A 17,379-nucleotide genomic window follows, 5' to 3' on the forward strand; every position below is an offset into this window, starting at 1 on the left:
CGTATCTCTTTGCTGCATAACAGAACTGGCGGGATTTGGGTGGGGGGTGCAGCAAGGGAAGAGGACCAATGTCCTCTGCATGAAAACTTTTCTCAGGATGCTAGCTCTCCACTTTCTCTCCGGAAAAAGCTATTAGCATAGTTGGGATTTTGGCTAGTGAAAGAAGCATGGAATGGAAACTTCAGAATGTGGGAGCGCCGGGTCGGGAGTCTCCCTGGAGCCTGGCACCTGCCGGATTCCAAAGTTTCCTTTCCATCCTGTGCTTCTTTCAGTAGCCAAAATCCAAACAATGCCAATAGCTTTTTCCGGAGAGAAAGTGGAGATCTAGCATCCTGAGAATAGCCTTCGTGGAGAGGAGATTGGTCCTCTTCCATCCACCCCTCCCCCCAAATCTGCCCAGATCTGTCATGCAGGAGAGATACAGTAGCAGGGTGCAATAGCAGCAATAAACAGATAACGCAATAACAGCATTTTCAGGTGGCAGTGTGGTGATCTCGGCTGCCTGGAACTGTCTGAGAAGGGACAGGTGAAGCGGGCATTGTGTAAGAGGCGTAAGGCAAGATGGCTTGCTGCTTGGCCTCCTCCTTCTCCAGACAACTCAGTCAGAGGGCAGTCAGCTTCTGCTCCTGGCCGGGGAGATGGATCTGGCCAGGAGCAATGCAAGTCCCATTTTTGCATTTGCGGAGGAAAAAGAGTGTTTCAGGTGGTGGGTGGTTCCAGGCTGCAGGGATGGCCCGGTGCCTGAAATGCTTTATTTCCTCCATAATTGTAAAAATGGGGCTTGTATTCCTCCAAGGCCAGAAGCAGAAGCCGACTGCCCTCCGACTGGGTTGTCTGGAGAAGCGGGAGTCCAAGTGGCGAGCCACCTTGTCTTATGCCTTGCCTCCTGCACAGTGCCCGCTTCACCTCCCCCTTCACCAGACGACTACATTCGGAGTATAAGACGCACCCAGATTTTCACCCTCTCTTGGGGGGGGGGGGGGGAGAAGAAAGGTGCATCTTATACTCCAAAAATAGGGAATGTTGATACAGCCCAAGACTGAATTCACTCTTGGTAGCTGCAGCAGTTCATATTTAATGCAGTCCTCCTCACAGGTACAACTGCTGAACCAGGTACCATTTATCTTGTATCTCTATATTCCGCATTTTCTATATAATTTCAGAACACTACATTTCTTACCACTGAATTGCATTTTGTTGGTTCAATGTTCAAGTCTAACAAGATCCTTTTGAATTCTGAGTTTGTCTTTTGAGGCATTGGCAATCCTTCGCTGACCCCAAATTTGTAATATCTGTAAATTTACTGAGCATCACTACTTCTAAGTAATTTATAAATATTTTGAAGAGCACTTGATCCATTATAAATCCTGAAGTATCTTATTTCATTCCTTACTCCACTTAGATGTATATTAATTAAGGGCCACACCTCAGGTAGTTGTTCAGTCAATTGCAAATTCATTTAGTAGTGGGACCACCCATCCCACATTGTCCTATTTTAATAAGAAGGTGGCTCTGATCAATTTCACCGAATGTCCTACTGAAGTCTAGATACATTACATCCATAGCATTCTCTTGATCTATGGATTTAGTCACTTTGTTAAAAGAAAAAAAAAACCATTATGATTTGTTTAACAACCTTTGTTTAAATGAAATGATGGTTATAGAAATCATATAGATCCTTCCTAAGTGCTTGCAAATCCACTGCTTTATTCTTTTTTCTAGGATTTTCCCAAGTAGTGAAACATATTTCTCTAAACTAACTCCATGGAAAATCTCCTGGGAATGCTAAGTTAAGAATAATAACTTTTAGGAAATGCATAACTTTGTTTTAAAAAACCCTATTACAAACTAAAGAAGCAATAAGAGGGAATAATAATTATCTGAGTAATGAATCTCTACATCCACTCAAAATGCACACTTCTATTACTGTAGTTATAAATGTCCATATCTAAGATTATGTTTGCAAGTTTTGCTTTGTGAAATAGAGTAAAAATTCAAGCTTTTCATTTTCTAACCAATTCAGATCAAAATTGTTGCTATGCTAAGTGACAGCCACACTATCTTTAGCACACTAATGAAGAAGCTTATTGCAGATATTTTCTTACATAGCTAAGTAACACTCACAAACTTTTATATTGTCAATGTGTTCTGATTTAATAATTACTCAAACAATTGGTAGTTAAAAGAAACTCACATCATCTTAGCAATACATACTTTGCCTCTGACATCTGCAAATGGTGTGGGTGATTACTAAGTAAGAAATGACTTTTCAAGGGGTTTCATTCCAGCCTATCCATAGATAGCAAAACAATGGATAACAAAACCTTGAAAAACAATCTCTGTGCATGCACAAAAGCCCATCCTCAATTTTGTACATGTGAAAAGCACACAAAAATACTCGAAAACAGAACATGTCAAACTTAAAGGTACATGAAATGTTTTTCGTGAATGTTTTTTTAATCAGTCACGTAACTGCAGGAACTGAAAGAATGGATAATGAGATCCATTTATATAAATATATAATTTGTTAATATCACCAGATGGTCAATTAAAATCTTCAGTTTCTCTACCAAGGAAGAGCAACAGTACATTGCTCTTAACATTCTCTCTTACCACTTTTCCTGGATCAGGTGGCCCTACTTATAGTCACTCATGTCCTTCTCGTCACTCAGCTGTATTCTTCTAAAGTGCTCTACATTGAGCTGCCATTCAAGTCTACCTGGAAGATTCAGCTATTACAATACGCAGCAGTCTAGACAATTAAGGCAGCACTAAACTTTGCCTGTAGAACACCATTAAAACAGGAGCTAAGAAGGCTGCCAGTTGCTTGCCTTCTTAGTTTCTATTTTAATGGTGTTCTACAGGCAAAGTTTACTGCTTCCTTAGTTGCCTGGACAGATTGCAATAACTGACACGTCCAGGTAGATTTGAAGCGCAGCCTAGTGCAATTCAAACTCCTTTCTATCACTTTTAAAGGCCTATGTGCTCAGGGCCTCAATATTTTTGTGACCGGTTTCTTCAGGCAGAATAGGCCTAACCACTAAGCACTTATAGGAAAAGTATTTGTGGAGGATCACGTCATTGCAGGAGGGCCAACTTCAGGGACTGGAGGTTCACCTCTTCTCTGTAATGGCTTTGGAACACTGCATCACCAGATATGCAACCATCCACGCCTTCCAACATTTTCAGAGAGCTTTAAAAATGCAGTTTTTAATGTGTATGACCAAGCTATTTCCAAACTGTTTCACATCAGATTAAGTAAAAAAGTAAATTGATACAATTTATAAGTTTACTATGGTATATTTCTACTGTAAGCTACTCAGACTTTCTGAGAATTGGGTGAATATACTGTAAATTGTAACACAAACACAAACACAAAGTCTGCTTCTCTGTCACTCTCCCTCAGCTAAACTCAGCCTAAAAACTGAAGCTTTTCATTATGTCCTTTCTCAAGTTCAATGCACGTTCACTTGCATCTTGCTCTCAATCTAACCCAATACTCAGGAAATAAAACTTGTCTTTATCTTTATCAGTCTCCACAATAAGGGATTATAACACTTGTTCTTCACGAGTCTCTACCCTTGCTGTTTCTGCTTCTTCCTGGTGTTTTATTCAGCCATTTCTGGAATTTTAAAAATAGTATTCCTTAACTAGACTAGGAGTAGGAAACCATAAGTAAGGAAACATCTTACTTATGAAATTTCAAGCAAGGGTTTTCTCAATCTAAATATTCTGAAAGAAAAACATTGCTTCAACAACCTTGCACCTTTTGCCCAAAGTAAAAATAGAGAACAAAGTGATTGTTGGCTTTCTTCTTTTCATTAGCATACTTGCTGGCAAGGCTATGCCTTGAAGGAATGATATTGAACCATCGTCTCTGACATGCCAACTGTCATAGGACACAATCTCTGACCCTTCTTTAATATCAGTGTGAGACCAGTGGAAGAGATCAAGATGCCTAGAGGCTGGAGGTATGGATGGGGAGAAACAGATTCAGGCGGAGTCCTAGAAAGACCAAGCAACTGTATTTGAATCAATGGAACAGGAGACTTTCCATCTTTAGTTCTGAATGGCATTGCACTTTGCTAGTCAAGCAATTCAAAAGTCTTTCTAGACTCAGAGCTCCTACTCGGAAAAGCAATTGATAACTGTGATCAGGAAAGTGTTTACACAGATTCATCTTGTACATCAATTGCACCAGTTTCTGGATCACGAGGGCCTTGGAAGTTATTCAAACTCTGATCACCTGACATATGGACTATCTCAATATGGGGAGCTGCCACTAACGACCAAATACGAAGCTGCAGATGGTTCAGAATGTGACAACATGGGGAACTATGGGCATGCCACAGTATGTCCATGTAATCCCTTGGCTTTCTGAGCTATCCTGGTTACAAGTGGGCCTCAGAATACAATTCAAGGTGCTGGTTATTATCTATGAAGCTATTCAGTGGCATAGTGTCTATCATCTGTCTCCTGTTGATGTCTGCCAATTGTGTTCAATTTGATAATGTTAGCATGCATTGGATTCCATTGATTAAACAATGTCATTATAGGATCTAGGAAGTGAGCCTTTTCTGTTGCAATGCATACCATCTGGAATAGCATCTCCCCAGGGATCTATGGCCCCTAAGATATGTACTCTTTCAAACTGTTTTACAGCGAAGAGGTGTTATGAATTTGGGCACCATACAAATTCCACCAATAAACAAATAAATTTTAAAAAATTGTTTACATGCCCAATTTGTCATAAAAATGAAGTTTTACTTTTAAAAGGAGTATAGGCAAAGCTACAGGTAAATATTGATCGGGGCCAGCTATTGCGTAAATACTACTACCATCAACATGAAAAGAAAACTATTGGATTGCAGAAGCATAAGGAATGAAAAAAATTCATTATTTCTAAAGTTCAGCAGAGGTTCTGGTATTTTGAAATGTGGTTTCATCTCTGACATTACATAGATCTTCAATGCTTTCAACGTTAAATGACAAAGCAGAAACAGCTTTCCCAATATAGCCATCTCACTCAAAGATTTGGGGGAAGAGAACAGAATTTGAGATCTCCTGTACCATGGGCCAATCTGCTGGGGCAGACATTTCCCAAATCTCACAATTGTAACTTATTCTTCCATTCATTTAACAATTCATGATTAACATATTGTAACTATCTGCAAAAAACAAGGCAGAAATGTGGCATGCATACCTTGTTCACTAGGGTCCAACTGTGACTTTCTGACAGTGAGGTCCAAGGGTGAGTCCTGGTCAGCCATGAGAAGTTTGCTGAGCACGGGATTTTGAGCTCTTGCACCTGCAGTGGGTGAGGCAACCGGAGATGCTTTCAGCAGGCTTTGGTTCTTTGTGCTATTGGGCGAACTGGAGTCCTGAGTAGAGCTAGTTTTTGAGGTATATTCAGCAGCAAATTGTCGGATCATCCGCTGCATGATCTCGCGGGCCACTAAAGGAATGTTGGGGTCTGAGACCCTGGGACTATCTAAAACACATAAAATTTGAAATAGTAATACTCAGAAAAAAATTAAAATCTGGATCCTACATTCATAATCTACATCCAAATATTTTTAGATTCACGTTCAATGATTTTAAAATGCCAGCTCAAGACTGACATATATTTTAATTGTTTATTTGATCTGGACGCTCCCTGATATCCGTTGATTGTAGGTGGCTCACAGAGTAAAAATAAACAATAATGTGCAATCCAGATTAAAAACAATGAACAACATGGCAAATCTGGCCAACCTTGCAAAGGGTTGCAACTACCCTAGCTTAAAGTCTGAATGAAGAGCCTGGTCTTCAAAACACCCTGAAATGACAACAGAGTGAAAGGCACCTGGACTGGAGGAGGAATCTCATTCCACAAGGTCAGGCACATTTCTGGGATCCCAATAGATGATACTGTTTAATCAAAAGGACTGAAAACTTCTATACCTCATGAGGCAATTTCACAAATATCTGACAATGTAAAGGATTTAACTGTAACTTTGGAATACAAATCTAATACCAATCTTTGTTATGATGATGGTTTAAATACTACCCTCTTAGCACAACTGAAACAAGGTAAAGGTTCCCCTGTCCAGTCATGTCCAACTCTAGGGCACAGTGCTCATCTTTGTTTCTTGGCCAAGGAAAACGGCATTGTCCAAAGACATTTTCTGTGGTCATGTGGCCACATCGCTATATGCCAAAGGCTCACGGGATAATGTCCCAAGCAAATCTATAACTCTCAAGAGGGCAAATTTGGAGCGTTTTCTTCATGGATATTAACAAGGTTGAGAACTCCTTGAGAAAAAGGGACTTGATAGACATTCCAGAGAAGAAAGATTTTATTCTATGAGGATAAGCTGGAGGGAGTGACTTACATTTAATGAGTTAATTGGATTTAAGATGAAGTTTTACAAGTCTGATACATGTAATTGAAAAAAAGCTTTGATGCAGTTTTGTGCTCATGAAGTGGGTCTGAAAATGTTTTTTTTATATAAAATGCTTCAGTAATTCCTAAAGTTTGTAAAATATTATTGAATTTGAAAGTATGAATTTAGAAAGAAATAAAAAAATATGCATTAGGCTTTATTAATTTTAGAAATATTTTTAAATAAAAGTTTAAAGCTTGAAAATTGATGTTAGAAATGTCTTTCCCCTTTACGGTTAAACAAGCTAAGACAGTGTAGAAAATTTTAATATAATTGATGATAGTTTATAAAAACTAATAAGTATAAACAGAAATATATATCATCTCCAATAGGAAAAAAAAGTAGAGATGGTTAAATTGATTGCTTTATTCAAAGAAAATAACATATCTAATTTTGTTTCCATTTGGAAATTGCTTCTGGATTTTGTGCTTGTGATGAAAAAAAATGAGACTTTGATTTTGGTTTTCCTGATTAGATATATTTGTTGTTATAGAAATGGCTAATATACAGTACTGTGCAAACGTTTTAGGCAGGCGTGAAAAATGCTGTAAACAAAAAATGCTTTCAGACATATAAATAATGATTGTTTATTTTTGTCAATTTTCAAAATGCAAAGTGAGCGAACAAAAGAAAAATCTAAATCAAAACAATATTTGGTGTGACCACCCTTTGCCTTCAAACCAGCATCAGTTCTCATAGGTAGACGTGCACAAAGTCAGGGATTTTGCAGGATTATAGTCAGGTGTATGATCAACCAATTATACCAAACAGGTCCTAATGATCATCAATGTCACAGGTAGGTTGAAACCCAGTCATGAACTGAAACAGAAACAGCTGTGTAGGAGGCTTAAAACTGGGTGAGGAACAGCCAAACTCTGCTACCAAGGTGAGGTTGTGAAAGACAGTTTCATGTCATGGCAAGATTGAGCACAGCAACAAGACACAAGGTAGTTATACTGCGTCAACAAGGTCTCTCCCAGACAAAGATTTCAAAGCAAACTGGGGTTTCAAGATGTGCTGTTCAAGCTCTTTTGAAGAAGCACAAAGAAACGGGCAACCTTGAGGATCGTAGACGCAGTGGTCGGCCAAGGAAACTTAGTGCAGCAGATGAAAGACACATCAAGCTTATTATCCTTCGAAATCGGAAGATGTCCAGCAGTGCCATCAGCTAAGAACTGGCAGAAACTGGTGGGACTCAGGTACACCCATCTACTGTCTGGAGAAGTCTGGCCAGAAGTGGTCTTCATGGAAGAGTTGCAGCCAAAAAGCCATACCTCCGACATAGGAACAAGGCCAAGCGACTAAAGTATGCACAAAAACATAGGAACTGGGGTGCAGAAAAATGGCAGCAGATGCTCTGGACTGATGAGTCCAAATTTGAAATATTTGGCTGTAGCAGAAGGCAATTTGTTCGTTGAAGGGCTGGAGAGCGGTACAATAATGAGTGTCTGCAGGCAACAGTGAAGCATGGTGGACGTTCCTTGAAGTTTGGGGCTGTATTTCTGCAAATGGAGTTGGAGGATTAATGGTGTTCTCAATGCTGAGAAATACAGGCAGATACCTATCCATCATGCAATACCATCAGGAAGGCTTATGATTGGCCCCAAATTTGTTCTGCAGCTGGACAACGGTCCCAAGCATACAGCCAAAGTCATTAAGAACTATCTTCAGCGTAAAGAAGAACAAGAAGTACTGGAAGTCATGGCATGGCCCCCACAAGAGTCCTGATCTCAACATCATCGAGTGTGTCTGGGATTACATGAAGAGACAGAAGGACGTGAGAAAGCCTACATCCACAGAAGATCTGTGGTTAGTTCTCCAAGATGTCTGGAACAACCTACCAGCCGAGTTCCTTCAAAAACTGTGTGCAAGTTTACCTAGAAGAATTGCTGATGTTTTGAAGGCAAAGGGTGGTCACACCAAATATTGATTTGATTTAGATTTTTCTTTTGTTCGCTCACTTTGCATTTTGGAAATTGACAAAAATAAACAATTATTATTTATATTTCTGAAAGCATTCTTTGTTTACAGCATTTTTTCCACACCTGCCTACAACTTTTACACAGTACTGTATATTGTGTAAAAGTAAAAAGTTGAAGCTGAAAAGTTATTTTCTTCTACTGTGCTAAAAAGAGTCGGAAATCAGTGCCTTTTTTCTTCTTCCCCTTCTTCCTTCTCCCTCCCTTAAGTCTCCCAATATTTTCACTTTCTTTGTATTTTATATTCTGATAAATTAATAAAATTTTAAATGCAAAAAAAAAAAAAAATCTGGAAATGCTTGATGGATTGAACCTGCTGGATTGAATTAGCCAGACTTGCCCACTTAATGAGCTGTCATAAAGATAACTAACATAATATATAAGCTGTGAATACTTGAAATGTGCTAAGTAAAAACTATTGCTATCAGTACAGGTAGTCCTCGACTTACAACCATCGCTTCGCAGCCATTCTAACTTATGATGCCTCCCTCCAAAAGGTACTTATAATCCACATTCGAAGTTCCAACAGGCACATGACTGCATTTTGGGTTCTTGGCAAATGGGCTGCATTTATAGCCATTTGCAATTCCCATGGTCAAGTGACCAAAATTTACAATGCTGTTTGACAGAAATGGGCGTTTACTTGCAGTTTACAGCATAAAATACCCATTGCAAACAATAGCTCTTTTTTTTACAAATTTCACATTCACTTAATGGCTTCTGTAAAAAATGTCAGAAAATTGGGTGATTTACGAAGTGCCTCGACTTATGACTTTCATGCTATATGACAGAAATGTTGGGCTCTATTATACTCGTAAGTCAAGGACTACTTGTAATCCTACAAATTATTTTTCTTTCTTATTAACATTTAAGAGTGACATTCATTAGTGCTGCTACCTTGTAGACAAGTTAACGTCACAATTTTGCCAAATCAATCATTTAACAATCCCATTATTTCCAGTATTTTATTTTTTACTGTTTTTTTTATATACATTTATAAATTTCAACTCTGTACAACAAAATTACAGTTAAATGAAGAAACATGAAAACCTATACGTGATAAAAACACAGCAGCAATACCAGCAACAAAAACAGGTTTCACTGTATCCTGCTAAAGCAGGGGTGTCCAAACTTTTTGCGAGGAGGGCCAGATTTGGTGAGGTGAAAATGTGTGGGGCCGATCATTCAGCCTGACATTCTTTGAACCCTTAACATTAAATGCAAATTAACTACCATATTTTTCGGAGTATAAGACGCACCAAGATTTTGAAGAGGCAAATTAAAAAAAAAGTTTTTGCACTCTCCCACGAAAATGGGCCTATTTTTTAAAGGGCCTTTAAGAGGCTTCTAGAGTGCTCCTGGGGGCTGGGGGGGGGCAAAGTTGAGCAAAAAATGGCCCATTTTTTGCTCGTTTATGCCCTCCACAGCCCCCAGGAGCACTCTGAAAACCTCCTAAAGGCTATACACAGCCATTTTGGTGAAGGGAGCAGAGTTTTGGGAGGCAAAAAATGCTGTATTCAGTGTATAAGATGCACCCAGATTTTAGCCTCTTTTTTGAGGGGAAAAAGATGCATCTTTATACTTCGAAAAATACAGTATTTTATGAAAGACTAAACAAATAACTCCAGTGGGGAGAAGAGGCTGCGGGCTGCTTGAAATTTGAAAAAGGGCCACATTTGGCCCCCGGGCCGCACTTTGGACATGCCTGTGCTAAAGGCTTGAAAATACTACTAGGAATTTATCAGAAAACAAGTAAGGTAGGTCTTAAATAAGTATATATTTCAACCTCTCACATTATTATAAGCAGAACTTGGAAATACAAGTAATCCTTGCGAACGAATGGCAATTGTGACAAGAAAACTGTCTCACTAAGCAACACAGTCATAAGATGCAATGTCATGTGACCATGCCAACTTCTGATGGTAGCTGCAGCAGTTCTAGTTGCTGTCCTTAGGCAATCCTCACGAGGCAGTCGCAGCATCCCGCCGTCACAACATTGCCATTTGGAACCTCCTGACACTTTCCCCATTGACTATGCTTGTTGGAAGACAGCAGTAAAGGTTGCAAATGGAAATCATGTGAAAGTGGGATGCTGTAATGTTGTACTTACAAGCCATTTACTGAACACCCGAATTGCAATCATGTGGCCATGGAAATGCTGCAACAGCTGTACCCATGAGGACCCATAACTCCTCTTCGTTGAGTGCTGTTGTAACTCTGATTGGTCACAGCATGAGTGCACATTAACCAAGAATTACTTTATTTCTTTTTCCGAAAACAAAGCAGATTAAGCATCTTGGTATGCAAAATAGGAAATGCCACTTTCCCCCCCCCTAGTATATTTCCCCGAAGTGTAGGAAAAATGCATGCACTTTTTTCAGAACTGAATCTTGATCCGTTGGTTGAGATGGAATTGCCTGATCCTGATGCCATGGGTTGAGAAAGAGAGACTGGCCCAAAGTTACCCAGCTAGCTTTCAGGAATAAGAACTTGCAGTTTCCTGCTTTCTAGTCTGGTGCCTTAAGTATTAAACCAAACTGGTTCTACGTAACACCACAAATAGACCCAGACAAATATTCAGTTTATAGTGTGTTTCTATTTTGTTAAAAAAAATTGCACCAGGAATTCTATGGAGTGTTTGGATGAGTTAAGACAAAATCAGTTTGTGCAATATTTATTAATTTGTGAATCTGCATGCTAAAACCTCACATAATGCTATCAACCAAAACAAGGCACTTGTGGACGGATGAGGGAGGAAAGCATGCTGTGATAAATAAGGGTCATAAATAAGAAAAGAATTTCAGTGATAGAATAACATAGGTCAGTGATAATGGAAGACAGACATAAACAATACTCAACTTTCTTTTCATTCTAGACAGGATAGATTGGGAAATTTCGGCAACTCAGACATGTTCAAGAGACCATAAAAATATATGCACATTTTCATACTCCTCCACACACTAATTCAACATTCAAACAGAAAACCTTTATCCATTTCTTTATTCCTGCTCCCAAATGGCTGCTTATGCCTTGCTTTTAATTAACGAACTGGGCAATGTGGAAACATGAACAGAAATGCAGTAAATATATTCAAGTGTTGCAAATATCCTGTGGGTTATCTATATATGCTTTATCGTAAGTGAAACACAAAGGAAGTAATTTGAAGAACAAAGAAAAAGCAAAACTACTGCAGTACCTTGGTTCAATCAAAAAATTATGTGTTCCCCTAAGACATTGTGAAGGATAAGATGAAGGGCAGCACTGAAGGTTGAGACAGACAGAAACATGGTCAGGAACTACCAATTTATTCAGACATTAAATCTCTTGTGATGAAATAATTTTATCCAAAAGAATTGGTGAAATGCGCCATACTAGGACATCGCAGAAGCTGAGAGGACAGATAAAAGGGAAGACAATGGGAAGATGAGGGACAGAGATATGTCACCACATTAACACTAAGTAGTAGATGAGAGAACAGAGGAAAGGAAGGCACTTGGAAGATCAGGGAATGTGCAGGCCAGTAAAATATGCTACATTGGGTCAGAGAAAGCAGAGGAAAGAAAGAGGCGAAGGGAAGCATAGAGACTGAAAAAATTGGGGACCAGGAGACTATTGGGATAGCACTGGCAATTGATAAGCAGAGGAGAAGCGCCAAATATTTTACTATTGCAAAATAAATATTAAACATTAATGAATTGAACCAATACATTAAATATTTCTTTTTTATTAAGTCCAACCTTTTCGATAAAAGACTTCATGGAGGAATTCTTCCGCTTGCCTCTCAAACCAAGTGATCTTTGTTTGCTCTTGTTTAAGCAGAGCGTGATGCCCAACTTCCAATGCTGGATCATCCAGACTGACGAAATGTTCCTGTGGAAACATTTAACAAAAGAATAAAAACAAAATACTGCTTCTCATTGTTAAATTTAATAAAACAACCACAATACTATTCCCATAGTCAAGCGTTTATTATGCAAGTATATATACCAGTTTCACTGTTTGAGTTGCTATGTTACTACACAACTTCTATCAACTTACTAAAATCATTTCTAGATGAAGGTGTTCTATCTCTAAAATCTAGGATGGACAACCTGTGCCACTAAGGCAGAATGCAAACCAGATCATAACATCATTAATTCAATTCAATTCCCATTCCCTATGCTAAGCTAGGCTATATACTATACTATGCTATCGGTAGCCCTAGACATATGACCACAATTTCTATTGTTAAGCAAGACAGATTTTAAGGGAATTTTGCCCCATTTTATGATCTTTCTTGCCACAGTTAAGTCATGTGATCACCATTTGGGAGGTTCTGAAAACCAAAGTCATTGGTTGTTAAGTAAATCTGGCTTCCCCATTGACTTTGCTTCTCAGAAGGTCCCAAAAGGTCCTTATTGTCAGGAAATTTCTTGTTTCCAGGTAATTTCCCACTAATTGCTTCTTGTCCTAAAGAGAAGCACCTCCTCCTATTTCTAAACAACTAAATTAAAACATTACTTTGATTTTAAAAAGCTGTTTGATCATCACAAGATAGTACCAAAAAAAAAAAAAAAAGCCAGGGAGGGGAGTTTGGCAGAGAGCAAAAGGGCATTGCAGACTGCACTGGACATCCTCTCAGGCTGCATTTCTTGTAATCATGATCTAGAGAAAACAAAATAATCTAGGCACATTTCAAGAGGTACTGTGTTCCCATTACATGTTTGTTAAGCATGTAAATGTCCTGATACCTTCAATCAAGGTTGAAATTACTCAATAGTTTAGATTCTATGGCAACTGTGGCAAAATTATTATCTGAAAATCCAACCTTAAGTACACAACGAGATTCAGTGTATTACTATTCTAATTTACATTTGGATTTAAGAAAATCTTTTTTTGTTAAATTTACTGCAGCTTTCTATCTACAGAATCTCTAGTGATGGACAGAATATTTGAAAGGGCCAATTTGTGCAGATGACAGAAACCTCTAGCCATAGTTAATGCCTGATTTTCAAGGAAGACTAAAAAGAATGAAGAGAGCCAATCTAATGCAGTGGCTCAGGGGCTGCCCTAAAAACCAGGAGACTGTGAGTTTTAGTCCCATTTTAGGCATGAAAGCCAGCTGGATTTCTTTGGACCAGATGTGCTCTTTCAGCCCAACCTACTTCAAAGGTTGCTGTGGGGAAAATAGGAGGAGGAAGTAGTATTATGAATGTTTACTCCCCTGAGTTATTTTTTAAATAAAGGCAGGATAAAAGTCAAATGATTAAATAAATTAAGTTAGATTTGAGATCTTGCAAATGACAAATCTGCTCCTTTAAAGAAATGACCATATCCGACATACCCTTTCTCTCCATTAATCGGCAGTGAATTAATCTATTAAAATTGAAAAATATAAATATTTACTGAAGACCAAAACAAAACAAATGAAATATAATGTAATGATTCAACTTAATTCAAATATATCATTCCTCACATTATATTTCTGAAGTTTACAAGAGAACTATCAAAGGTACAAGAACTACTGTAAAGATTATGTAAAATATAGAGACTATTAAACGCCTGGAAGATTAATAATGGAATAGTGCTGGGAATCAAATTTAAAGAAAATGAACAATGCTAAAACAGGCAGGGATTTATAAACGTATTAAATACTGGGGCTAGATATAAAAAAAAGTGTGCTATAGAGGGAGGACACCTAAATAAAGATTTTTTTGCACAAGTAGTCCAAAGAAGCTTGCCTAGATCATTCAAAGATGGGTAAATATAGTAGCCTGTCAACTGCAGACAGTCTGGAAGAAGCATATCATTCTGACCCATTTCAAAGTAGAATACAGGATTGAAATTCCTTTGTCAGCTTGACAGAACATTGTCTGGAAAACCGAGAGAGCATGCTTCCTCTGCTAGTTCTTTTCAACCTCTAAATGCGTTTTCATACCTACAACACTGGCATCCTTCAGACTTAATGTGAGATTTGGGAATATAGAACAGAATAACAGAGTTGGAAGGGACCTTGGAGGCCTTCTAGTCCAACCACTTATCTAGGCAGGAAACCCTACACCACTTCAGACAAATGGTTATCCAATATCTTCTTTAAAACTTCCAGTGTTGGAGCATTCTCAACTTCTTAAGGCAAGTTGCTCCACTTATTAATTGTTCTAACTGTTTCTCCTTAGTTCTAGGTTGCTTCTCTTCTTGATTAGTTTCCACCCATTGCTTCTTGTCCTACCCTCAGGTGCTTTGGAGAATAGCTTGACTCCCTCTTCTTTGTGGCAACCCTTGGGATATTGGAACACTGTTATCATGTCATCCCTAGTTCTTCTTTTCATTAAAGTAGACATACCCAGTTGCTGCATCCGTTCTTCATGTTTTAGTCTCTAGTCCCCTAATCATCTTTGTTGCTCTTCTCTGCACTCTTTCTAGAGTCTCCACATCTTTTTTACATCGTGGTGACCAAAACTGGATGCAGTATTCCGAGTGTGGCTTTACCAAGGCATTATAAAGTGGTATTAACACTTCACGTGATCTTGATTCTATCCCTCTGTTTATGTAGCCTAGAACTGTATTGGCTTTTTTGGCAGCTGCTGCACATTGCTGGCTCATATTTAAATGGTTGTCCACTAGGACTCCAAGATCCCTCTCACAGTTACTACTATTGAGCAAGGTACCACCTATACTGTATCTGTGCATTTTGTTTTTCTTACCAAAATGTAGAACCTTACTTTTTTCACCGTTGAATTTCATTTTGTTAGATAGCACCCAAGGTCAAGTCTGTCAAGATCCTTCTGTATCTTAAGCCTATCTTCCGGAGTGTTGGCTATTCCTGCTAGTTTTGTGTCATCTGCAAATTTGATGAGTGCTTTTTATCTTTTCCAGAATCTTCCCTGGTATTGAGGTCAGGCTGATAGGTCTGTAGTTTCCTGTTTTTCCCCCCCTTTTTGAAGATGGGAACTACATCAGCTCTTTTCCAGTCCTCTGGCAGTTCCCCGGTGTTCTAGGATTTTTGAATATATACTTCAGTGGTTCTGAGATCTCATCTGCCAGTTCCTTTAGAACTTTGGGGTGTAATCCATCTGGTCCTGGTGATTTGAACTCATCTAGGGTAGACAAATGCTCACTTACCATTTTCCCCCTATTTTAAGTTGTGTTCCTAATCTGTTTTTTGTGGTGCTGTTTTTGATAGGTTGGGCTGTTTTTTCCTTTTGTGTAAAGAGAGTTGCAAAAAAAATGAGTTAACTAGTTCTGCTTTCTCCCAGTTGCTTGTCACCTTCTATAAGAAGTATGGCTTTGCAGTGGTTCCTTTCACATCTCTCAAGCAGATTTCAGGTGTCTTCACTTGAAGATAGTTGCTCCTCAATATGAAAGCTAATACTCCTTAATTTCACAGCATATGAACAGACTTAACCATTGTTTCAACTGGGAAATTGTGAGACCTAGACCAAATCAAGTCCAAAAATGCTAAAGAATTCCTGGAAGCCTAGCACTCAGCTAAATTGGCCATCAACAGGCAGAGATAAACAACATCTACACAACATTCAAAAAGCCAAAAAGGAAACAAAATGACCCAAACACCTATACATCAGCACCAATACCAAGATGAGCAGAGATTAACACCAAGATTAACACATCAACAATTAAAAAGTAAACAATATTCCAATCAAGAAATCACCAACTTAGACGAAGAAGCTAACAGTGAACAATAGCTTAATCAAGCAATCACCAAGATCACTTCCACCAACCTTGACAGGGCAAGCCACTAACATAAAATGAGAGCAAACCCCATCCCGTCTAGCACTGATGATGTTACCTAATTTAGTAATGAAAAGGACGTTGGTACTTACCTGATACGCCTCTTCTCATAGTGGGGGAGGAGTATCCAGGATGGGTTGACCTTGCCCTCTCTTGATTGGACTGAGTCAGATAAGCTCTTTTAGCCATGCCTTGGTCACCAGGCTCCACCCAATTATCGGTGAAGAACTCTATCCAATTCGCTGTGTCATCCACTCTAGACTTTATTTTAGTTTCAAACCTTTATTTATTACTTCAACAGCAGTTCAACAAACAACATAACAATTTTGCAACATACCCGTATCAGGGAGGGGCTGGATACGCCTCCCCCCTATGAGAAGAGGCGTATCAGGTAAGTACCAACACCCTTTCTCCATAGTGAGGGGAGGAGTATCCAGGATGGGACGCATCAAAGCCTACACGTCCCTAGGGAGGGTTACACATTTGAGTATATGCCCAAACGTATGCCTGGTGAGGCGTGTCCCCCACCCTGTGAACAGCCTGCAACACCCTACGTCCGAATGAGGCTTCCGCAGAAGCAAAGGAGTCCAACTTGTAATTCCTCACGAATGGTGAGGAGGGAGATCCCGTGGCTTCCCTACAGATCTCATATAGTGAGGCCTGCATGGCCCAGGTCACCGAAGTGGCCACACCTCGTGTAGAATGTGCTGTGATAGAGCTCGGTGTTTGCAGACACCGTGCCTGATAGGCAGAAGCAATACAGGTTCTTAACCACCTGCCTATCGTGGTGAAAGTCACCTTGTTCCCCAGGGACTCTGGCTGGAAGGAAACAAATAGGGCTTCCGACTTCCTGTTCGGCCTGGTACTTCTGAGGTAAATCCTCAGAGCCCTCCTCACGTCCAAGGTGTGCCACTTCCTCTCTAATGGGTGAGAAGGGTCCTGGCAGAAATTGGGCAATATCAGCTCCTGCGAGTGATGGAAGCAAGAACACACGTTGGGTATGAAGAAGGGGTCCAACCTTAGCACTACCCTGTCCTGGTGGAACACGCAGAGATCTTCCCTGGTAGACAGTGCCTGTAGTTCAGATATCCTCCTGGCGGAGATAATGGCCACCAAAAAGGCCACCTTAAGTGTCAGGAACTTCAAAGAGACAGTACGTAATGGTTCGAACGGAGGGCCTCTCAGAGCGTCCAACACCTTGTGTAAGTCCCAGGAAGGGTACCTGTGCACCGTGGGTGGTTTAAGAT

At 39.4% G+C, this 17,379-nt stretch overlaps 1 protein-coding gene across 4 annotated transcripts in view; it reads right to left on the reverse strand.

Moving 5' to 3' along the window:
• Positions 1 to 17,379, reverse strand: part of LCOR (ligand dependent nuclear receptor corepressor) — a 95,820-nt gene that overhangs the window by 39,937 nt on the left and 38,504 nt on the right. For all 4 annotated transcript variants that reach the window (XR_014175462.1, XM_081953868.1, XM_081953869.1 and 1 more), the window contains exons 4-5: positions 12,142 to 12,274; positions 5,204 to 5,491 (exon numbers count right to left, since the gene is read on the reverse strand). Coding sequence is in view for 3 of the 4 variants with exons in the window: in XM_081953868.1 (XP_081809994.1) it covers positions 5,204 to 5,491; positions 12,142 to 12,274 (421 nt within the window). In the remaining variant the exon portion in view is untranslated. The remainder of the gene's footprint in view (positions 1 to 5,203; positions 5,492 to 12,141; positions 12,275 to 17,379) is intronic.

This window comes from Natrix helvetica, assembly GCF_964273705.1.
Source record: "Natrix helvetica genome assembly, chromosome: 5".
Lineage (NCBI taxonomy): Eukaryota > Metazoa > Chordata > Lepidosauria > Squamata > Natricidae > Natrix > Natrix helvetica.